General features: G+C 42.8%; 4 protein-coding genes across 4 annotated transcripts; 2 read left to right on the top strand and 2 right to left on the bottom strand.

Moving 5' to 3' along the window:
* Nucleotides 1-1,601: 1,601 nt before the first annotated feature.
* Nucleotides 1,602-3,933, top strand: snrpd1 (small nuclear ribonucleoprotein D1 polypeptide). Its single transcript, XM_067256064.1, has 4 exons — nt 1,602-1,708; nt 2,157-2,233; nt 2,463-2,654; nt 3,706-3,933. The coding sequence occupies exons 1-4, from the start codon at nt 1,695-1,697 to the stop codon at nt 3,780-3,782; spliced, it is 360 nt and encodes a 119-aa protein (XP_067112165.1). The 5' UTR covers nt 1,602-1,694; the 3' UTR covers nt 3,783-3,933.
* Nucleotides 3,934-4,524: 591 nt separating this feature from the next.
* ggcta (gamma-glutamylcyclotransferase a) lies at nt 4,525-6,069 on the top strand. The gene is made up of 4 exons (XM_067256398.1): nt 4,525-4,748; nt 4,960-5,105; nt 5,217-5,349; nt 5,561-6,069. The coding sequence occupies exons 1-4, from the start codon at nt 4,638-4,640 to the stop codon at nt 5,684-5,686; spliced, it is 516 nt and encodes a 171-aa protein (XP_067112499.1). The 5' UTR covers nt 4,525-4,637; the 3' UTR covers nt 5,687-6,069.
* A 200-nt stretch (nt 6,070-6,269) lies between these two features.
* On the bottom strand, nt 6,270-10,954 carry adnp2b (ADNP homeobox 2b). The gene is made up of 4 exons (XM_067256397.1): nt 10,829-10,954; nt 10,228-10,349; nt 10,016-10,108; nt 6,270-9,835 (listed from the first exon to the last, which is right to left on the bottom strand). Exons 2-4 carry the CDS (start codon nt 10,336-10,338, stop codon nt 6,758-6,760), a joined length of 3,282 nt encoding a protein of 1,093 aa, XP_067112498.1. The 5' UTR covers nt 10,339-10,349; nt 10,829-10,954; the 3' UTR covers nt 6,270-6,757.
* A 520-nt stretch (nt 10,955-11,474) lies between these two features.
* Nucleotides 11,475-19,482, bottom strand: LOC136962123 (antizyme inhibitor 1-like). The gene is made up of 12 exons (XM_067255778.1): nt 19,325-19,482; nt 18,203-18,346; nt 17,570-17,767; nt 17,130-17,303; nt 16,845-17,017; nt 16,485-16,613; nt 15,115-15,196; nt 14,803-14,877; nt 14,513-14,678; nt 14,242-14,357; nt 13,536-13,753; nt 11,475-13,374 (listed from the first exon to the last, which is right to left on the bottom strand). Exons 3-12 carry the CDS (start codon nt 17,669-17,671, stop codon nt 13,299-13,301), a joined length of 1,311 nt encoding a protein of 436 aa, XP_067111879.1. The 5' UTR covers nt 17,672-17,767; nt 18,203-18,346; nt 19,325-19,482; the 3' UTR covers nt 11,475-13,298.
* Nucleotides 19,483-22,125: the final 2,643 nt, after the last annotated feature.

Consider the following 22,125-nt stretch of genomic DNA (forward strand, 5'->3'; position numbering starts at 1 on the left):
CAATATTCTTACTAGGGAGAGTTTGGCTAGCTCGTCAGAATATTTTAATTAGCCTACTGAATACGACGTCTTTATGGTTTGGTCGATGTCCATTGACAGTCAAAGACAACTTATTGCGTATATTTCTGCCGTATTAACCAATCCAAAGCGCTGGCTTTCTACTCACATTAAAAAAAGTAAGTAGGCGTACATGGGCGTAGGCCTATTGCTGCGAACAGCATGCAAACATTGCAGGGACACAGCCGACTACATCGTCTTGTAGCCTACATTACTTAAAACATAAAAAGCCCATTCATGTGGGCTCCAGGCAGGGGCGTCGTTAGACCCTTTTTACTGGGGCACGTGCCCCAGTATAAATCTGCTGTGCCCCAGTAAAATCTAAAGTTTGAGTTTTAACAATTTACTTAATTAGTCGTTGCATTAATTTAGATTGATAATCCTGGAAAAAATAAATGCTGTATCCCAATCAACGCTTGTAAAATCAAATAATTTAAACCGAAAACACAAAACCATACCTGCAGAATTCCATGTTAGCGCGCTCTTCTGATCTCGCCAAATAGCCACTGCAGCACGCACACAGAAGTCCAGGTGTCAGACTCTGCACACAAGTCAGAATTGAGGTTGGCTAAGACAACATTACAAAACTAAAGAACGTTTCTAAATGACAGGCCTACCGTTCATCGTATTTTGACTAAAACATAAAAACAATATTACATGAAGCTCAAAAAACTGTATTTGTGCTCAAATGATAGCGAAAAAAATGTGCGTGCACGCATGATGTCCCTGCCAAAGATGATATCAAACTTGCCTCCCTGAACTTTTGTATAGTGGGTTAAGCAAGGGGAGTTTCTATAGCCTAGTAGTGCATTGTGCGCAGCAAGCTTGAAAGAAAAAAGGGATATGAATAGGGGCCTGTGCCCCAGTAGAGCCTGTGCCCCAACAACGCCTCTGGCTCCAGGTCAAAAAGGCATTGCAGGAAAGGAGAGGGTATACAGGCTGATACAAAAGGTCTAGTGGAAGTCAACATTAAGTTGTCAAAATCAGAGGGGAAAAGCATTGATTGGAAGAATATTGGTCAACAATGGGGATTAACTGGTAAAGGGACGACATTTGCATGTGATTCAAAATAGGGTGGGTGCTGAGGAGGGTATCTTAATAAGAAAGAGCAAGTAATGATGTCTAGATTAAGAATAGGACACATCAAGTTAAACAGTATACTCCATATGATGGGAGTGCATTCAAATGGTTTGAGTTCAATTTTATTATCGGAAACTGTAGAACATGTACGCTATTAATTCATTGTAGCCTAAGCAATATGAAACGGAAAGGCAAGACATGCTAATTAAAATGAAGAAAACTGGACTGTCAGGAGTGGGGATCAAACGTACTCTGAAATATGGTATATAGCCGGACAAGGCCGGAGATATCTGAATTTCTGGAAGGATAATTGTAAATAAGGAGAATCTGGATCGTGCTGGATATAAATAAACCAGCAGATGGCAGTATTGCAACATGATAGATGCCAACTGACGTAAAAACCCAGAGAACAAGAAGTAGGTTGTAAAGTCGCTGTCAATGACGACATAATTCTGCGTCCTAAACGTAATTCATTCAACAGCGGCCTGTGTTCTCACTTGTACGCTGCAATTTTTCTGAATTTTGTGGAGGATTTGTCTCTACAGTCCATCACTAACATGAAACTAGTCCGGTAAGTGTTACCATGAAATAACGTTCTATCGTATGTTATGATGAATGCTGAGGAAAAATGTACGATGGCACTAGATGGGTTTAGATTTTAGATATTGTCTTGATTGTTTTGAGTACGAGGCGGGAAGCGGCAAACAAGTTAGCCATAGAAGAAGAAACTAGCTAGTTTTTCATACTTAAGAATTTTCCTGCTTGCGTTTCGATGTTCCATGCATTCAATAAATGTGTGTTTTCAGTACCACACATGCCTGATATGCAGGAATCTATCTCAGTGTAGTAGGCTATAGTAGCTGGCTTGCAGTTCACTTTGTTGCAAGATACCCGGAACAGCAGTAGCCACCTAGCGACTATTACGAACATCGTGTAAGCAATCTGGAATTTGTTGGCTAGCTGTTGTTCAAGGGTCTGTAGCTTAAGTCATGTTCAAATCGAATCTTTGCCTACCACAGGTTTTTGATGAAACTCAGTCACGAGACTGTGACCATCGAACTCAAAAATGGCACCCAAGTCCATGGCACTATTACAGGTAAGGAATCTTGCCTTGTTAGCTTAGCCTATGCTGACTTCTGGTTTCGTCTCCATTGTAGCTGAACCTATTGTGCAGAGAGATGGAAGCAACATTGTAAATAGATATAACTTGTGTGTGTGTGTGTGAATTTGAAAGGAACTTATCAATGGTCTGTTGTCTCTCTTGAATGTGATGAAAAGGACATAATTTATGAAGCAGTCTTTATACGGTGTGTGTTTGTCCTCAGGTGTGGATGTGAGCATGAACACTCACCTGAAGGCGGTGAAGATGACCCTGAAGAACAGGGAGCCCACCCAGCTGGAGTCCCTCAGCATCCGCGGCAACAACATCCGCTACTTTATCCTGCCAGACAGCCTGCCGCTGGACACCCTGCTGGTGGACATAGAGCCCAAAGTCAAGTCCAAGAAGAGAGAAGCAGGTGAGCTAAACACAGAGAAATGGCAGATGGGAAGAGAAAAAGAGCCATGAAAGGTTGCAGTCGTTTAACAGAAGCTGCTTGGTGTATTAGGTAGGGTTGGTTCAGAAGGCAGTTTTAGTTTGTCTTACTCCTCAGGTTTTGCAGCAGCGTACGTAGACACGAAAGGTGTCAAAATGTGCTTCTCGTTCGCCATTGCGGTTTCTATTGTATTGGTAAGGTTCTGTTGCACGGTTTATGAAATATTAAAGTCTTTGTGTAGAAATATGTACCAATGCGTTTATCTGCAAAACAATTAGCTGTCCATGTAGTGTTTTTGTAGTTAGAGGAAAACTCATTCAAAAATAACCATCGACAGTACATCTCAAAGGTATCATTATCATGGAAGATATTTTGTGGAAAATGATCAAGACTCAAATTAGTCTGATTCAATCTGTCTTCGGACGTGCTCAGTCTTTATCATTGATGTATTATACAGCATTTGGACGATCTACCTCTTTAATCGGTGATGGAAATCTCATTTTTAAATGAGATTCCTGACCATGAGCCTGAGGAATTCAGTCTGATCTAATTGGTGTTTTCTTTACATCTTATCTGGCCCAGTGAGGACATTTACTGAGCAATGTCAATTTAAGTCTGAACAACCTAGTCACTGTAACCTGCTATTTCATCAGTCCGAAGTACAAAATCCAGCTGTAAGATCATAATCACCTTCAAGGTAAACTAGGCAAATCTTCATTAGTAGCCAGGGGTCTGTGGCTTCAGGTAAGAGCTGAAACTGGAGATGTTTACATGGGATATTTCCCATGAAAGGTAATTCTTCCATGGGTCTGTGCAGTCCAGTATGATCACACAGCTGCTCGAGCAATTTAGAAAGTTTCAGTTCTGCTACCCACAGAGAGAAATGATGGAGTTCAATGTTGGTCATGATATGGTAACGCTTGACTGTAGACAGGCCCAGCAACATTGTAAGAACAGTGCTTTTGTTAGGTTTTCAGTATGCAACTTGGCTGAAGCAATCACTGACCACTCTCGTTTTGTCTTTCCTCTGTAGTGGCTGGACGTGGGCGAGGTCGGGGCCGGGGCCGTGGCAGGGGAAGGGGCAGAGGCCGGGGTGGTCCCAGGAGATAATCTGTCGATGCAGCCTCAATCATCTCCCACTGATTGTACAGGACTTTTTTTTTTTCTTGTTTTGTCAAAGGAAATCTTTGAATTCATACTCTTGTCTTTTTGATTTTGTACATTAAAATGTTCCTTTGGATAAAATAAAAAAGTAAGCCTCTTCATTGCAATCTAATCATAAAATTGTGAGAAAGGGCCTAAGCAAGCAGCGTGAACCTGAGACATTGTTCCAGAAGACTCCTGAATTGAGGACCTGACCATAAACCTGTTCCATAAAGTGATAAAATATATCGCAATACAAACATTTTACAATATGTATCGTAGAGTTATGCCAATGTTTTTACAATATGATGTCCGTTTGATCCTATTGGTTGAGCTACCAGCATGCGACCTACTCTGCACCTGCGTCATGTGTGCATTCATTGCAGTCTCAGACATCGCTTGAACTGAGTTAACTAAATCGTATGTACAACAAAGAAAATTATAGAAAATGTTTAATGTTTTGGAAATCTGTTAATTGAATTTCGGTTTCATTTAAAATGTTAAAATTATAGTGATACGTATTGTACCGTACACCCAGTATCGTAATACGTATAGTGAGCTGTGTAGCGTTACACCCCCTTTCCCTAGTAAAGGTCTATAAAAAAGCATATCAACCCACATTGCTAGAAGGATGAAGTCGGTCACACTCCTGAACAGTAGGTGGCGATGATGCACCTCATAAACGTTTGTTGCAATCTGCCATAACATTAACTAAAGAAGATGGTTAACTGGACAGGAATAGTGAAAACGGGTTGATAAGTGATTTACTTTATTTAGTTGGCAAAACCCTTGATCTTTTAATGGTAGTGTTTTCCATAAAACATGTCTGACAATGGTCACTTCATGTATTTTGCGTTTGGGAGCAATTTATTGAAAGAAAGACTACAATTGGCAAACCCGTCTGCGATATTTCAGTACACGGGTCGGTTAAAGGTTTGTAGCTTAATGATTATGTCAACAAATTCATTAACATACTGAACACTCATTCCCTTTTAACCAGCTTTTAAAAAAAAACTGTATAACCGGCAGTTGTGTAACCTTTCAGTGATAATCATTTTTGCACCATAGCAGCTATTGTATTTGTAAATAAGTAACAAAGATTCTGAGTTTGCCTAGTAGATTGAACAGTGTTTCCTTTCTGTAGGACCATGTGTTGAACTTTGGGCTGTGGGGGGAGCATGTGGACAACCGGTGGCATGGTGGAGTGGCTACCATCGAGGCCAGCCCTGGTCTGGAGGTATGGGGGGTGGTTTGGAAAATGGAAAACCAACACCTTGGTAGCCTGGACAAGTGAGTTACATGTATTACAACAACCTCCTTTCAGACACACTCACATTGTCGATTAAGAATGATCGTGGCCAGAATAAAGATAATGACGCCTCGCTGTGTGTGCGCCCGTAGGCAGGAGGGAGTGGACATGGGAATGTACTACCCCCTTCAGGTGACTGTGGAGACGGATGGTGGCCCGGTGTTCTGTCGGACCTATCAGATGAACCACTTCCATGCCTGCCCTCCTTCCCCACAGTACAAACAGGTAGCACACAGACACATCACTCCTGTCATATGGGAGCAGTCAAGTCTCCAACGTGATAGTGTACATGCACTCCTGGACCTATTATGATCAGTTGAAGGAAAATGTGCTATCTCTCTGAGACACTCTTTGTAGAAAGCCATTGCTTTGAAACTTTTATTAGCTATCTTCATTTACACCTCTTGACAGATTTGTGCTGCGCTTTGTTGTATAGGTGGTGTGTTTAGGTGCCCAGCAAAACAATCTTCCTTCCGACTATCAGAAGCGTCTGCAGGCTGTGCAGACCAACAACTACAGCGGACCCTCCATCCTGGACCAGATCGCTACAGTCATGAAGTAGAGGATGCTCAGAAGCAGCTGGAACACAGGATTAGCTAGGCTATATGGACTGAAAGCTTTGACTATTTGTACTGACTGGATTGGTCAAATTTGATGGGCAACACAGCACTGTTTTGTGACCATCTAAAAGGTGTGTTGGTAAAAAGAATTAACTTATACTTTACTTTTTAAAAACTTTTAATAGTGAAATTAATTTGTATTTATCTTCAATGTTCTATAAAGACTATGTAAAAATAAAAATAAAATAAAAAACCAGTACTATCGTTTTTACATTTTTTAAATAGTTAATATTGGTGGCAAAACATGAGCAAACAATAAACACAATGCCGGGAATTACAGATTACCATTGTTCATATTTTCTTTTCCCCACCCACATAACACCTGGTCAACTATGGAGGAATATTTGTGCCAAAATTAAAGAATTAAAAGCCATCTGCTGTCAATCAACTGTTTACTTGAATATAATTTCAACCTGTGATAAATCAAACACCTGATGCTGAGAAGTACTACCTTTATAAGGAAAGTCTGTTTTCACGACAGTTGCTCGAGAAGTTCATCTTGTAAGCATTAATGAAGACAGTAAATCACACTTGAATAGACTAGGTTTATATTGTTAGCTGGGTGTTGAAACAGCAATATAAGGAACAAAGACCCAATGGATACCATTTATTGGCAATCTAGATCTCAAAACAAAGTTTTTTTTGTGCAAATAGTTAACATCGCAACAAAAAGACCCTTTATAGCATGTACAAACATGGTATTTGAAATGTCAGTAGGATGACTGACAATGGAAACTGGCCAAGTTAGATACCCTTTGAGCAGAAGTCCCAAATCAACTATAAAAAAACATTCCCAAACTGTCCCAAATCAAATGGAGTTTATGAACCTTGTCAACAACCTAGTGCACCATGGCCACAGATCTAGGAAGAAACACGAAGGTTGACGAAGGTGCTGAGGAACACAAAGTATACAGTACCAGTCAAAAGTGTGGACACGTGGTATCCCATTCAACTGAATGGGAAGGTGTGTCCAAACTTTTGACTGGTACTGTACATGCAAACACATCCTTTCCTCATTTATCTGGTTCAGCCATTTCATTTGTAGCCTCTGAAAGTTGTGTTCTCTCTGATTCCACAGGTTCTTCTTCATTTGCGATCTCCTCAGATTCAGACTGTTTACTTGAATTGGCGGTTTCCTCTTTTTCTTCTGATTTCTCTGGTTCTTCAGTGTCATCCAGGTCTGCTGAGACCACTTCTGGGATGAGAAGATTATGCCTGACTTTGTTCAACTCTGCCATGTTGAAGCCAAGGAAGACAGCAGCAGTGTGTTTGTGTATGGTCCTTATGCACTTGGTCCGCTTGTTGCCGAAGAGCAGGGATATCTCAGACTTGGTGAGCAGCAGTCTTTTACTCAGCTCATCAGACTCCTTCTTGGTCAAGTATGGACTTTTGTGGAAGTATCTGGTAAGGAAGTCTTTCCGTTCTTCAGGGGCCTGACGCTCCAGCCCGCTGGGATCAAGTGCCAGCTGAACCGTGGGGTCGATCTCAATCTCAGGCTGTACTGTGGCTTGTGCCATTTCCCTTTCTAGCTCCTGTCTTTTGCGTATCTCAGCCCTCTGTTGTCTCTCTCGCTTGTTGGCCTCCATGGCTTCCTTCCATGCCATCTCCAGCCTTAGCTTGCTTAGCTTCTCTGCTTCAGATTGTTCAGGCTCACAGCTGGACATAGGGATTGGACTTGGGAGAAGTGTTTGCAGGAGAGGGTCTTGTTGGAGGGGCGCTTGTTGGAGGGGCGCTTGTTGGAGGGGCGCTTGTTGGAGCGGCGCTTGTTGGAGCGGCGCTTGTTGGAGCGGCGCTTGTTGGAGCGGCGCTTGTTGGAGCGGCGCTTGTTGGAGCGGCGCTTGTTGGAGCGGCGCTTGTTGGAGCGGGGCTTGTTGGAGCGGGGCTTGTTGGAGCGGCGCTTGTTGGAGCGGGGCTTGTTGGAGCGGGGCTTGTTGGAGTGGGGCTTGTTGGAGCGGGGCTTGTTGGAGCGGGGCTTGTTGGAGCGGGGCTTGTTGGAGATTTGCTTGAAGGAGCGGTGCTTGTAGGACTGGTCCTTGTTGGAACTGGGCAAAGTAAAACACAGACGCCTGATTGTTTTGGAGCTTTGGGGAAGGTTTCACCACTGTCAGCTTGTTAGCAGTAGGCAGCAGTACTGGTTGTCCACTGGTGGGGGGCATACTTTCTTCAGTGTTTTTCGGTTCCTTGGGTGCACACTGGCAACGCCGCAAGTGAAAAACGATTGCCCTCTGTGTGACTCTTCCTGTGTATACCCCATTGCAGTAAATGCACTTGAATGCTGCAGTCTTCAAAATGGCATGGACAGTAGTATCTACAAAGTGCTTGTGACGCAAGTGTTCCTGGTATTTGTCTGGAGTTTGGCAGTTCTCGTCACAAAACAAACAGCGTGTGCGAACCGTTTTCATCGGCGTGGAACACACCGGATGACTACTGATAGGCAGCATCTTTAAGAAGATGAGGTCGAGAGATTTGGTCACCAGGGCGAGGTTGAGCTCTGTGTCTCCCAGTATCTCCTTGGGTGCAGTAGTGTTTATATCAAAGTAAGGAAAGAGAAGTTTCCCTGAGCTGTTCGTGTAGAGTCTGTACTCACGCCTTATGTATTCACAATAGGCTTTTTGCGAGGGATTGTGCTCTTTGGAGTGGTCGACGAAAGATTTGATCGAGTTAAACTTCTGAGAGCAGAACATGCAGTCCAGCCCGTGCAGCAGGTGTTCAAGGAGCCCCTTTTCAGACACCAAGACCTTGCACATCAAACACTTGACCGTTTTGTCCGGCATTTTCCGGAGGAATGGTGCCTTTGCTGCCATGCTTTCATTTCTGGATGTGGCCTTGTGGACAACCTCTGTATGTACTTCATAGACATCGGATGGAAAGAGTTCATTGCAGATGGGACACGCGACCCAGCGCTTGGCTTGAGGTACGGAATTACTTGTTGGCTTTATTGGTTGGAGAGGACTGCCTGTATTCTGAGGGGTTTCCATGCAACCAGACTGCGCCATCTTTAATGGAGCTAAGGTGTATGTCGGCATGCCATTTATTTTGTTGCCGGTGGGAATCAGGTGACTTAAAAGGGACTGAGAAGTCAGCATTGTGCCTTGTGGGGTGGTTTGGTTGAGCGGGAGTTTTTGTGTCACCATGAGCGGCTGCTGGAGGACTTGTGTCCATGGCTGCTGTGGATGCCGCCCAGGGACACCCATGGGTGGTGCCTGCCTAGAAGCACCGCTGGATGATATGGCAAGCCTGGCAGTAGGTGGGCCTATGCCACCTAAAGGCATTGTGGCTGGTCCCGTCCTTGTGGGTAAAGCACTTTGGAAGGTTATGGGAGTCCCACGCTTGATCAAGCCCTTAGCCTCGGCACTGGCCAGCTGAACTAGGGCTGAAGCCTGTGGAGGAAGGTTGGTCCCAGGAACACACATGAAAGAGACACTGTTAGGAGCTCCTGTCGCAGGTGAGGACACAAGCTGGTTGTTCGAGGACGCAACCAGGAGACTGTTAATTAACTGGAGCGGTTCCGTTTTAGCAAGGACTTGGCTTTTTGTTGGGGGGCGGTATGTGGCAGTGTTATAGTTTCTGTTTTCAATGATGAAGGGTTTCACGTGTACGTTTATCAACTGATGGGCTGTTGAGACAAGGACATGGTGGAGCATTTGATCGAGGTTTGCAAGAGATGTCTGACAGTCCTTGCAGTAGTATCTTTTTGAGAGTGGTTGTTCTGGGTCCACTGTTTTACTGCTGAATTGACGCAATATACTCCCGAGGTGTGTAAGGAGGACATGCTTCTTGATGGCGTATAAGACAGAGCTCCGAAAGGCACACTTCTGGCATCGGTACCTTTCTCCTTTCTTTTGTGATATCAGCCGTACCGCGGCTGCACTGATTTCTGTACTTGGTGCTGGTGAGATAGAATGGAAGAGCCGGCCATGCTTTCGGACAACTTTAGGGTGTCCTACAAATGGGCATAAGGGACAGGGTGACAGGGCACAGATTTTCCTCTCGTAGTCATGTTCACGTTGTACGTGATATTTAAAGCTTCGCCAGTTCCGTGTATGATATGTGCACAGGCTGCAGCACATTGTATCCGTGCGATACACCCACTGAAGAGGAGAAGGAGCACAAGCGAAAGTGAATTAGATGAAACTGTATACAAACGCGGGAACTGTTGGTCAGTTGTGTGTATGCATGTTTGAAGAGTAGTTTTGTGGGATGTCTATCCTACTTTTTTGGTTTCAAGTTTCCAACAGTAGGTTTAGGGTTAACTCCTACTTGATGTTTACCTTTTTCCTCCCTCTGCCATTGAAGCCCTCCGTTAAATCAGTCCATTCCGTCTCAAGAAAAACATCATCACCTGGGTCAGAATTCTGCAGCTCCTGTATCAGATATTACACCAAAGCAGTAAGCTCACAATACTTTGTCAATAGAATATTGTAAAAAAAAAAACAACATACATATTGTCCCCACTCAAACTGTCAACTAAATATAAGCCTACCGTATCCAGAAGATTTTGACAATCCTCCAGTCCAATGTCACTCAGAACGTGCTTCACCTTTCTCCTGGTTTTTCGGATTACATCCAAACTTCCAACAGGAATCTGGTACATTGTAAAGCAATCTAAAGAAAAGGACGTCAAAAGAGCCATTTAAATGGTATGATGAACCAGGGAACACATTGGTCATTCATACAATATCATTATTTTAATTATAATTGTAATTAATATTATTTATTTTGTTAAGCATCTGGGCCCATACTCGTTCTATACAATATATATATATCCTGCATCCTGTGGTGAAAAATGTATTCCTGGTACTGCATTTTCCATCTTAAAACGCGCCATTTGACGTCTAGTATTAAAAAGCTAGATAGTTTCCTTTCTGCTCCAAGTAGGCTAACTAGAAATCTAGTCTGGTTAATTAAGCTGTACCGTAGCCAACTTTGCCTCTCCTATCAAAGACGCCTCTTATAAAACAATGGCTTAATATATAGCTTTCATTAACGGTGTAATACTCGTCTCTCAACCTTTGTGATATGCTATAGTGGCGGTGTTTCTGTATTACTACCATGGGCCATGACTGACAAACTTGCATCCTTACCTTCGATGTCAAATGGAAGATGCTTGACAGGATAGCTTGCTGCTTCTAACCAGCTTCCACTCCGCAAATGACAATAACCTATCACGCGACTGATTTCAAGCCACGTGGACAATGCTTAGTACTCACAAATCCAGTACCGTTACAGAGGACGCACCCGCTACAATACAAGCAGCTAACAGCAATAATCATGCATACTACTACAATATGATGCTGTGTCGATCTTTCTTTCCTCTCCTGCAACACAAAAATGGCTGCCTGGGAAGTGACGCCAGTTAAATTTGCATAGACCAGTACCATTGGCTCTGTTGAGAGGTTGTCTTCTTCTCTGATGTTTTACGGCAGGAGTCGGCATCCACGTATTTGCCGTACTGCCACCTAGGGCTGTATGACTCAAATCGTTTCTCGACCTGCTAAATCTAATGTAATTTAAGGAGCATCAGGAAAGGGATTGGAAATTCTGTGTCACTTACAAAAATTGTGTCAGCAGCAGATTTGGCATCAGCCTGGCGAATGTAATCAGTAACGCGGGAATAACAATACATTATGCACTCATAGCTATGTTGCCTCTTCAATGGCGATAAGATAGTTGCATAATAATGGTTAGTTCATATATATATATGAAAATTAAATACACAGGGCAGAAATGTTTCAATCAAAGAGATGTATTAAATTATTCACTTTCATTACCTTAACAAGTACAATTTACAGTCAAAAACAGGCAATGGTCCATTAGTGCCTTAGACAGAAAGTAATTTACAATACATACTTTTTCAACAGGGGGCAGGATTCTTTTTTAACTGGAGTACAGTCAGGTCACCATAATCTTAGTTTGACATTTAGATGTACAAGACTCCATGTTATTGCCCACACACAACTCACAATTTAGACAGACATGGGGAGGAATTGCTAAAGTATAAAACAGACAATCCGGGTGTTTCAGTGAGATGAAACATTTGCCGTTTAAGTCTTAGCAAATGAACACCACTCCCTGTTGTTAGAGCCAGACGCTAACACTGCAGGAAGCTGCTTATACTGTGTAAGCTAATGTACCAGCAGACCAAGCCACTTGAAGAACTCTGAGGAACAGGATCGGAGAAGGCCCAGTTCCATTATATATGCTTGTTCTGTTATTATACTTTAGAAGAACAAACAAAACCATGACAAATTATTGATATAATCAGCAGTCACATGTTTATGCAACAGGGTGACAAGTATGTAGAAGGCTGTAGTTTTGGACCGTATACCCTAGGCACTCAAAACATTGAGTCCTTAAGCTGAGTTTAGGTTTGCTTGTTCCAGTGTAACTGACTCAAATTGGTTAAACACACTACTCAGGATGTATACTCCCCACCTGCGCCATCAAAGAGCTTTTCAGTGGCGTAGTTGGTTAAAGCGGTGTTTATAGAGGTGGTTGTTGCGTCAAGTCAGAGGACCCAAGTTCACACCTCATTATGGGCAGGTAGGGAGGAAGCTCTCCTGACGAGCGATGCAACACACCAGTTACACCAGCATGGCTTAATGAGTTGGACCTCCCTCCTTGCACTGATCACTGGCACCATGCCTAGGTCAACTTGGAGTTCAGACAAGAGACTATGGCTTACTGAAACAAACCCTCAACAATTCCTTTGCATGCCTTTTCAAAAGTGAGAGCAGGAGGTCACAATGGCAATCACAGCACACATATCTAAGTAGCATTAAAACACATCGATATCTTATCAAGGAATACTGCTAATTGAGTTACAGCCTGTACCAAGGAAACACTTCTGGGGTTGGAGCAGAAACATGCTCCACAGTGTTCTACAAATCCAATAAATAAACCCAAACTAGTGAATCGCAAGAAAGAATGGGTTAATGTCTTCATGTCACAATCAACATAAATTTTACTTACGGTTACTATGCCAGAGAGGTGGGTCAAAGAACCTAACCATATACTGATTTTAAATAGCAAATTTCTTGAAAATCATCTTACATTGACAAATGTAGCATGTTGAACAGATAATTGATTTACAAGACTGTCAACAGTAAATCAATACATAATAGAATTAAAATAATTTTTTACATTTATGTAAACTGTATTTGATTAGGAAACCCAAAGAGGTGTGGGTCCCATCTCCGGTCATCCGTTTTGTTGCATAATGTACTCGTTTAAATAGGGCTGGTCTTATAGCTGAAAGGTATTTTCAGTAGGAGGGAGGCGCTTGGGAAGGGGGAGAGCAGGGAAAATATATAATTTTTACCAAGACACATTTAATTGAGGTATTAAAACACCAATTGCTTCCTGTCTCCAGGAAATCTTAAGTCTTTTTAATTTTCCTGACAAGTTGAACACTGCATTTTCCCCCAAGGCAGTTGGAATGTTGACCACATTTTGCCCCTGGCCCCCTGTGGTCAGGGGATCTCTTGTGTGAGAAAGAGTGGGAGCAAAGGCGGGTCTCAACCCGAGGAGAGCGAGTGAGACATGAAGAGGGGGTTACATGCCGTACTGGACAAGGGAGAAATTCTTCATAGCACTGTCCAGAGACAATCCTGCCTCCTGCATCTCGTACCTGGAGGGAAAACAAAAAGCAACGTTGCTGCATATCGGAATCAATTAAGTCCACAGCACAAGCAACACTGGCAATTATGAATATTTGCTGCCACAAACGAACAAACAGTAGGGTGAGGGCTGCACTAGTCTCCCACAACTTGACACCACACCCTCCCTTACCAGTCCCCCATGGAGATGGTGTAGTAGATAGGCGGTCTGATTTCACTGTTGAAGGTGTTGAAGTCCTCCAGGCTATTGGCACCCATGTTGTTGAAGACCAGCCACTCCCCCACAGCCAGCTCCGGCAGCAAACAGCGCTCCACCACCTGCTCCAGAGGGTCACATGACGGACCCCAAAGGCTGCTTGGAAATACCGGCTCCTCTGCAGTCAGCGGCTTCTGTGTAAGAGGAGTGTTAATGAGGTCATCAGGAGCTGGTTCTGTACACTATACAGTTCACACAATGAAGAGTCCATGCCTGGCCAACAGAGAGGGCAGTAAAACAGTACTGCCCATGTGTTGGTGAGGGGGCTTGTTAAGGGCATATTGCATCATGACTGAAAGCGCTTCAAGGAAATCCAACACATCCATATGTTTTGATTCCCAACTAAACCACATTCCACACAAAAAAACCCAGCAGGCCTGAAAATGATAAGTTTTCATTTCACCCATGTGTGAATACATGCAAAAAATGCGTTCAATAGTATTTAAATGGGTCCTGAGCCATACACATCCATACTTCAACTTTACACAGATTCCTGGCATTTTAGTATGACATTAGAAGCCCAGAGTTCAGGAGATGTAGGAAGATCCTATGCAGACTGGGAGCTGGTTCTGCGAGGATTAAATTACAGTAGCTAGTGGTTGCATCCTGGCGGCATACTGACCTTGTGCACAGATGGTACAGGGACAATGTTTCCCAGTAGCTTGTGGCCAAATGACCCGTACACGCCTTCGTTCATGTAGTACAGGAACTCTGGCTTGCTGTTGGGACTCAGTCCAACTAGAAATAGCAAAAGGTTGCATTGAAAAAGGTGACATCATACTGAACTCATCATTGGGAGTCAACTGGTTAACCTGTATGTTCAGTGCAACCTGCCTCAAACGAACACATCTACAGACTGGGAGGAGAGAGAGTTGGGTAATCTTGACCCTTACCTATGGGAAGGCTGTTCCAGTCCTGGGCCTTAACCTTCTTGCCAATCACACTGACAGCAAGGGTGAAGGCAGATGATACGTAAAAGCTGCCAGCTTCTGCTAGGACTTCCACCCCAGACAGAGGAGGGAAGTAGGCGTCCAACAGAGGCCTGATGGCACTGTTGACCTACACCAGACAAGTTTCATCACTCACTGTGGGCAACAACTGAGAAGCAGCTGAATTGATAAAAGAGGGCTATGGATAATCAAATAATTGGATGTAAACAATGATAGAAGTGTAATTACGTTACCTGTCTCAGCTGGGCCTCTGAGCCAGTGAATCCACCTCCAATATCCAGGATTTTCATGTTGAAACCCAAGTCAGTCTTAACAGAAAAACACACACATTGCATTAAAACCTCCAAGTGCAGAGGAAGCAGCTTCGAACACAATAAGACAATAAAGCCCATTTATACAGCTGTAATCTTAGTTTCAGTCAGTTTTAGACTGAAATGACCTATGGTTACACTCCTTTAAACACATCAGAAAGTGTCAGAAAGTTTCCCACAATATTTTTTTCCGTCTTTATCAAGCCTTGATGGGAACCTTGTAAAACTTCTTACCCCCATGTCGAACACACAGCGGGCATCTGACAGCGCGTGGGCGTAGGCCTGGAGGTCTTTGCAGGAGGAGGGGATGTGGAACCTAAAGAGATAAACACGTCAAGCCTTCAACAAAATCACGTCAATAGAGACTCAAGGTTCAACCAGGCTCGTGTGGGACAACAGAAATCCGACATCAAATGAAGTTGTCCGATCTGACCCCCCCAAAAATGTACAGTGATACGATTAGTCATTTCTCTCTTCTAAATTGACTCTGCTGTTGAATTTCCGATGTCAAATGTTTGTGCAAGATGCCTGATCCTCTGGTCATCTGTGTTCACACCGTGGTGTCTTCTTTCATATGCTAGCTACTCTGATGCACTTCCCACTGTACTGACTGATAGTCATGTACACTGCTGGATAACTATCTTAACCCTCGTGCTGCCTTCGGGTCACATGACCCAAAGGTTCATAACGAACCATCGTTGTGTTTACCCAATTTTACCCAATACAAAAACAAATAAAAATAATTTTCTTTTAACCATTCCAATGTGGGGGGTCTGAGACAGCCAGACAGTTAAAAGAAAATGCTTCACTTTGTTTTTGTATGAGGTAAATTTGTCGCAATACGACGGTGGGTCACAATGACCCGAAGATAACACAAGGGTTAACCATGCCCCTCTACTTAAAATAGTTGTTAAAAAGTTGTTCTTATGTTTAAGTCCCCTAAAAAGTCTGACCTTGATTATACTGACTTGCATCTGTGCAAAGCTTGTCACTAGAGAAGTGTTCTCACATGTCTCTACTTAAGCACTTTTCCAAACCCAAGATTAAAATGGTTTCCCAGGCAAGATAGATTTGGTACGTCACAAATTCAAAAGCCAATTGCTGTCTACGATGCAAATGCCAGCAACAAACCTGATAGCTCCAGCGCAGAGCAGACTTGTCAGTTCAGATCGTTTGTATTGGCACAGTATTGAAAGGTTTGACAGCAGACATAGTAGTGTGCAGGTTTTGGATGTAAACCGGACCCTGGAACTTCCTTCCACAACCTACCCAAAAATCCACCACGCTGCAGACATCAGGCTCAAATGCCTACAGACCTGAGGAATTGCATATCGGCAACGCTCAGTTCTGTTAAGATGTTGTATGTTTCACAACCACCAACACTGTGTCAGCCTTTGCCAGTTACAAGCTAATCAACAGCATATACTAATACAATATAATAACTACACACCCTGCCATTCGTATACATCCGCTAGTTGCCAATTTTGGTGTACGACAGATTCCTCATCTGAATCAAGGTCTGACTGAAGCACCCCATTTTAAGAATGATTTGGTACCGTTACACAAGTTGACCACAGTATACTTTGTGCCTCCAGGTTACTCACGTTACTCCTACGACCTCGACCCCCAGGTCCTTGGCCGCCTCCAGCAGATGCTTACAGCTCTTCAGGGAGCAGCCGAACGCCATGCTGTGCTCGGCGGCGTGGGGAGCAGTGGTCACCTGCAGCAGCAGTCTGGGACACAGAAAACAGCCATCAAACACGACCTCCGAATAACAAAGATGTCTTATCTACTCGCTAACCGTTTCCACACTTGTCTCAGGAGTCTGAGAATATTAACGAAGGAATCCACAAAGCTTTATGAGGTGGCTACGGTGACATAGGAGTTAGATCTCTGCGATTTCTTAAGCTCAATTAGGGCATTTAAAGGAGACTTCCATCAAAAGTGTTGTGATGGACACCTACTTGGCACTGGGGTGAGATCGTGCTATCTTGCAGAGTTCAGTCTCACTGTCGCACATCAGGTGGTTAATACCATTCTTGGCAGCATGCTTGATGTGTGTCAGCTGTTTGCAAACTCCAGACATGATGATGTTCTCGGGTGGAACGCCATGGTCAAGCACCAGTGAGACTTCCGTCTTTGAGAACCCGGACACAAGGACAAAAATAAATCAAAGTAAGTACAAAATCTCCTCCTCCCCCCAATACACGTTTTTAACTCACACAAACATGTGGGTTGGGTGATCTTACCTTGTTGGTGCAAACAAAGCCCAGGCCCAGAGAGGCCAGGATCTCTATGACAGCGGGGCTGCTGTTGCACTTGACAGGGTAGTAGGGCCTCAGCTGAGGTACGCTGCTCTGCCAGAGAACGTGCTGCTTCATTAGCACACCGAGGTCACCCACCACAAACGCACTCTTGTCCTCCTGCGGTGACAAGACGCAGGGGTCTGAGTGACAGCGATTCTCAAAGGGAAGAAGCTTTTCTTCAGAAGTGTTACTTTGATCCCAATGAATCCATGCCTACTTTCTAGCAGGGTAGGACACTCAAACAGGAAATCAATTAGAAACAATTGAGAAACAGAGATAGATCTATAGATAGAATACTTCTACAATCTCAGCTGTAAGGTGAAACAGTGATTAGGACACACACAACGATTCGTAGGAAATACTAACAGACGAGTACCGCTCACCAGTGCTTGCTCATAGATGTGTCCGTCAATAACATTGTCAAGGGTTACTCCTTCCTCCAGGAGTTCAATTATGTAGGTTGGTTCGTCTGCAAGTCCTTTCATCTCATCCGTATTCCGCAAATCCGACGATCATAAAGAAGAGTCAATCCAAATCTAGGTCACGACTGAGCCTATGGGGTCCTGAAGGTATGCAACAAACTGGAAAGTAACAAAAACACGTCAGTAAAAAATCCATATTGCATTTACATTTATGCATTTTACATATATTGGAAATAATACCATCTCTGTACAAGTATAAACACTTCACATCATCTTCAGGGTATTGTTTACAAACAACTTTTGTTTCAACTATACACACAACTATACTATCGACATTGTATGCTGACTGGTCACCATTAGGCCTTTTTGTTACTATACTCCTGAGGGTTGTATTTATAGTTTCTTCAACCAATGGCCCTGAAACAGAGAAATAACCACATGCATACAAAATCATACACATCGACATCGGACCTCACTATAAACAGAACACTTATATCAAATATAGGGCATTGTCGATTCTGACAGGTTTCAAGGAGATTCCTGGGAGCCAGATCAAAAGCGACTTCCACAGCATTTATGACCCTGTGCACTTACATGGACAAGTCAGGAGATGGACTTGTCCCACTATCAGCTAGGATCCCAAGGAGGCTCAGCGTTGAAGTCGAAGTGCTCTCGGTAGAGAGCCGCCCCTAGGCCTTCAGGATAGCGTTTGTACTCCTGTGCAGAGACAGGGGAGCCCTGAGGGAAAGAAACGCATTAGATGGAGAGTTTAAATAACCATCTACACATTGAGAAGTGTGATAATGTAGGAAGTCTGTGATTACAATGAAATTAATACAAAAAGGTGTGCATGTAGCAGCTGTTCAGGTTGTGTGTAGACAGGATTAGGTGGCTGACAGGTCAAATCAAATTTCATGGTATACAGTACTACTAAATGGTAGAAAAAGTTCAAACTCACAGCTAAGTGGCTGGTGTTCAAGCAAGGTTAACAATAGCTTAAAAAGACGTCATGCAGTGCTAATTTTTGAGAGTTTACATTAACATAGCATGTAACTCCACTTTCAAAACAATGTAGTTAGACACACCAGCTATGTTTCATGCCTAGCTAATAGCAAAACTGAAACGATTTCACCTTGTAACTACCTTACGCAGCTGTGATGTTAAACAGATAGCTAGAGAAAACGACGACGGCTTCTTCCTGTCAAATTCCCTTCTTCTACTAGTAACTTTAGTTTAGAATGCCATCTGTGTCCATAGACAGCTTGGCAATAACAACCAAAACAATAACCATACATTCCCCCCAAAAAACAAAAAAACACATTCTCAAATATAAAAACTAGTAGTTACAGCCAGTTAGTTATTGGAGCAAAGAACAAGCTGCTTTACTCTTATCATTCATTGACAACAGTGGCGCTGTTGACATTTGCTAGCATAAGTACAAGGCTAGTTAGCTCGGCAAACATTTCGTCTGAATTCTCATGACAGAACTTGATTATTGTATTTGTAGTAATGGACATGACGCGTTTACAATTAACAACACACTAAATACAGGCATTTCTGAACAGAAATGGGCGCACTGTAACCGGCCTGTCACACGTTAGGCAAGCCAGTGAAAGAACCGAGCCCGCCATGTTGCGTTGCCGTTATGAACACCAGCTAACCTACCTAGCTCTAGCTTGTACGAATTGAACATTCAATCGAAGGATTTGTACTTACGTGAGATAACGGCCAGAATGTTTTGGAAAATCGTCTTCTCTTTTTCGGCGGAATTTTTAAAGAGTAGTGGGCACAACAATATAAGAAAGAAATAGACCAGCTTTAGCCATATGTTTAGATGACGGGAGGACTGGTTATAGACTGCTGTTCTTTCTCTCTTGTGCTGGCGAAGTGGGAGGAGAGCTACTGGAAATGGGGATATGAACAAGATACGCAAATCAACGACCCGTGGGCGTGCTCTTTTTCTCTTGAACCAATGGTGTTGTTCGATCACATAGGCTACCAAATATGTATTTCCGAATAAAATGGTTTGAGCTAGTCTACACTGGCGACATTTGTTGAGTTAGCTCGTTTTGTTACAACAGCCTACCCGTTAACCCGTTAATTGCCATTAAAGGGGAAACTATAGCAAGCTGTTTAAAAATCTAGCTGAAGTAGTTGAACGTGGAATTAAAATGGCTTGATATGCCATTAACTTTTAGTTTGTTTTCCACAAATGCTGAAGTTGGATTCAATTTCAGTCAATTTAAAGAGTTTGCCTATCCTAATTAATTCGAGCTCATAACGACAGAAGAAAATAGCACAACCAGGGACAGTTTAACCCAGGTAGGGTGTTTATTAAACAAAACCAAAGTGCAAAAAAACTTCCCGGTGGAGGGAAAGCTCCACTGCCAGGCCCCATCTCACTGGGGCTATCTATTCCTGTTCAAAGAGGGGAACCACCAAGGTAATCTTCCGCGGCTCACCCTGATTAGCTGGCGAAGTGCAGCTGTGGTCCTCGTTAGCAGGCCGGGGAGCGAGAACCAGAGGTACTTCCCGTGGATCAACTGACCCCGAGCTCCAGGGTTAATGCATAAATAGTCTACTACGGAAATTACGAAACATCGGCACAACCTTTGACTCCTCAAGACGAACCATGCTTACCATTCAAAATGAATGAAACCATTAAGATGATTTCTTCACTGACAAACATCAAGCAGGTTCCCCAACCGCCCCACTATCAAAAGACAGAAACAATAGCTGGGGTGTATAAGCTTTAGCTGTTGTTGGCTGTAATTATGTGTAGAAACTTTGTACTTGATAACATAATTGCCTCGATCAGCAGCATATGTCCCAGTTGTTTATTTAAACGTTTACTTTTGACCTGTTGTGTGTTGATAATTTGAGTAAAATGTAAACATTCCAAGCATATGCCTACAGTCGGTGATCAATGGGAGATACAAAAATAGTATTATTATATAAATACAAGCAAAAGAACAGTACCAGGCTACAGTAAGTTGAACAGCAGTATTCATAAGTAGGCATAGCTTACCTTTTTTCAAGTGTCTTTTTAAAAGTTGCCCTGAATGTAGGCCTACAGGCCTATGTGAAAAGGGATGGATAATAAAGAGTAGTAGGCCTACGATTGCTTGTGTTCATTATAATTTCTAGAACTAAGAATGAAAAGTAGCCTAGTTTTTTCAGGGCCAGCTTCAACAATAGCAAAGTTCCTCTTTATAACCACTTGATAAAACATTAATGATCAATGATATAAACAGATTTTGAGTACGGAAGCCAATAGGGGACTATATTCAAATGATAATGCAATTTCAGAAATTCATTATCATTTGAATATAGTTATATATGGGCTTCGATAATTGTGTGTGATGAATTTGATAGCCTATGCATCTCTTCATGTATAATTTACAAGTTGGGGACAGATATTGCTATAGCCGAATGCCAGTGAAAGAACTGAGCCCACCTGGGAATTATTGTCCATGTTAAAATATCCTCAAATCTGCACATTAGTTTCTTTGGAACTTGTCTATTGTTGTTTTTTAGTTTCCTAGAAGCAAACAGTTTCTTGGAAAACCTTTAGGTGTGGGTACTACTCGTCAATTTCCACTTCGATGAAGGCCACTGATGCAGAATCAAAGACATTTGTAAGTCTACGCAGACAAACAAAAGTTCAATGTCCAAATGGATTCAGCTTTTTTTGGTGGGTTTACTGTAATCCAATGATCCAACAAACAAAAAACGAACTGTAGTTAAATCCATGTGACTCTACCTGCTCTAGCTTTCTCTTGCCCTGATGGAAAAAAACTCCCAGCCAGTTGCATGCCATTACCCTTATTGTCTGAAGGAAGTGTGCCCCTATGGCACCCCCCTAAAATAAAATACAACAAATCCAATCAATAAAAATATAGCTGATAACAGCAATGGCGGATTCCTCCTCAAAATTGCACAATATTGTAAAATGAATATATTAGGGTTAACCCCCCCCCCCCTTTTTTTAAGATATACTTTCAAATGAATATCAACTATCAAGAACTGAATTTCCTTCTCCAGGTATAACATCAAATGAATGGACAGTGTCCAGAAGGCTAACATTTTTCCCAGATATAATATCAAATTAATGGCCAGTGTCCAGAAGGCTGACATGTTGTCCAGATATAGTATCAAATGAATGGCCAGTGTCCAGAAGGCTGACATTTTGTTAAGATAACATTTCAAATGAATATCACTGTCAACAGAGCTGACTTTTCTTGGCTGAGTATAACATGAAATGAATGGCCAGTTTCCAGAAGGCTGACATTTTGTTTACAGGAACAAAGATCAAATCTTCAGGCACTTGCTTTATAGAAACGTAAATTATTTTGGACATTTCTTTTCGATATATTAGTAATTGGTATGTATTTTTTTCTGTTTAGTTGTGGGGTTAGAAAACTCTGGTCCACACTCCAACATAGGTGGCAGTAATGCACCTTACGATGGTTGCCACCCCACCCGCAACTAAACAAGAAAAATAAGGAAGACGCAGT

The sequence above is a fragment of the Osmerus mordax genome, chromosome 18 (genome assembly GCF_038355195.1).
Source record: "Osmerus mordax isolate fOsmMor3 chromosome 18, fOsmMor3.pri, whole genome shotgun sequence".
NCBI classification, from domain to species: domain Eukaryota; kingdom Metazoa; phylum Chordata; class Actinopteri; order Osmeriformes; family Osmeridae; genus Osmerus; species Osmerus mordax.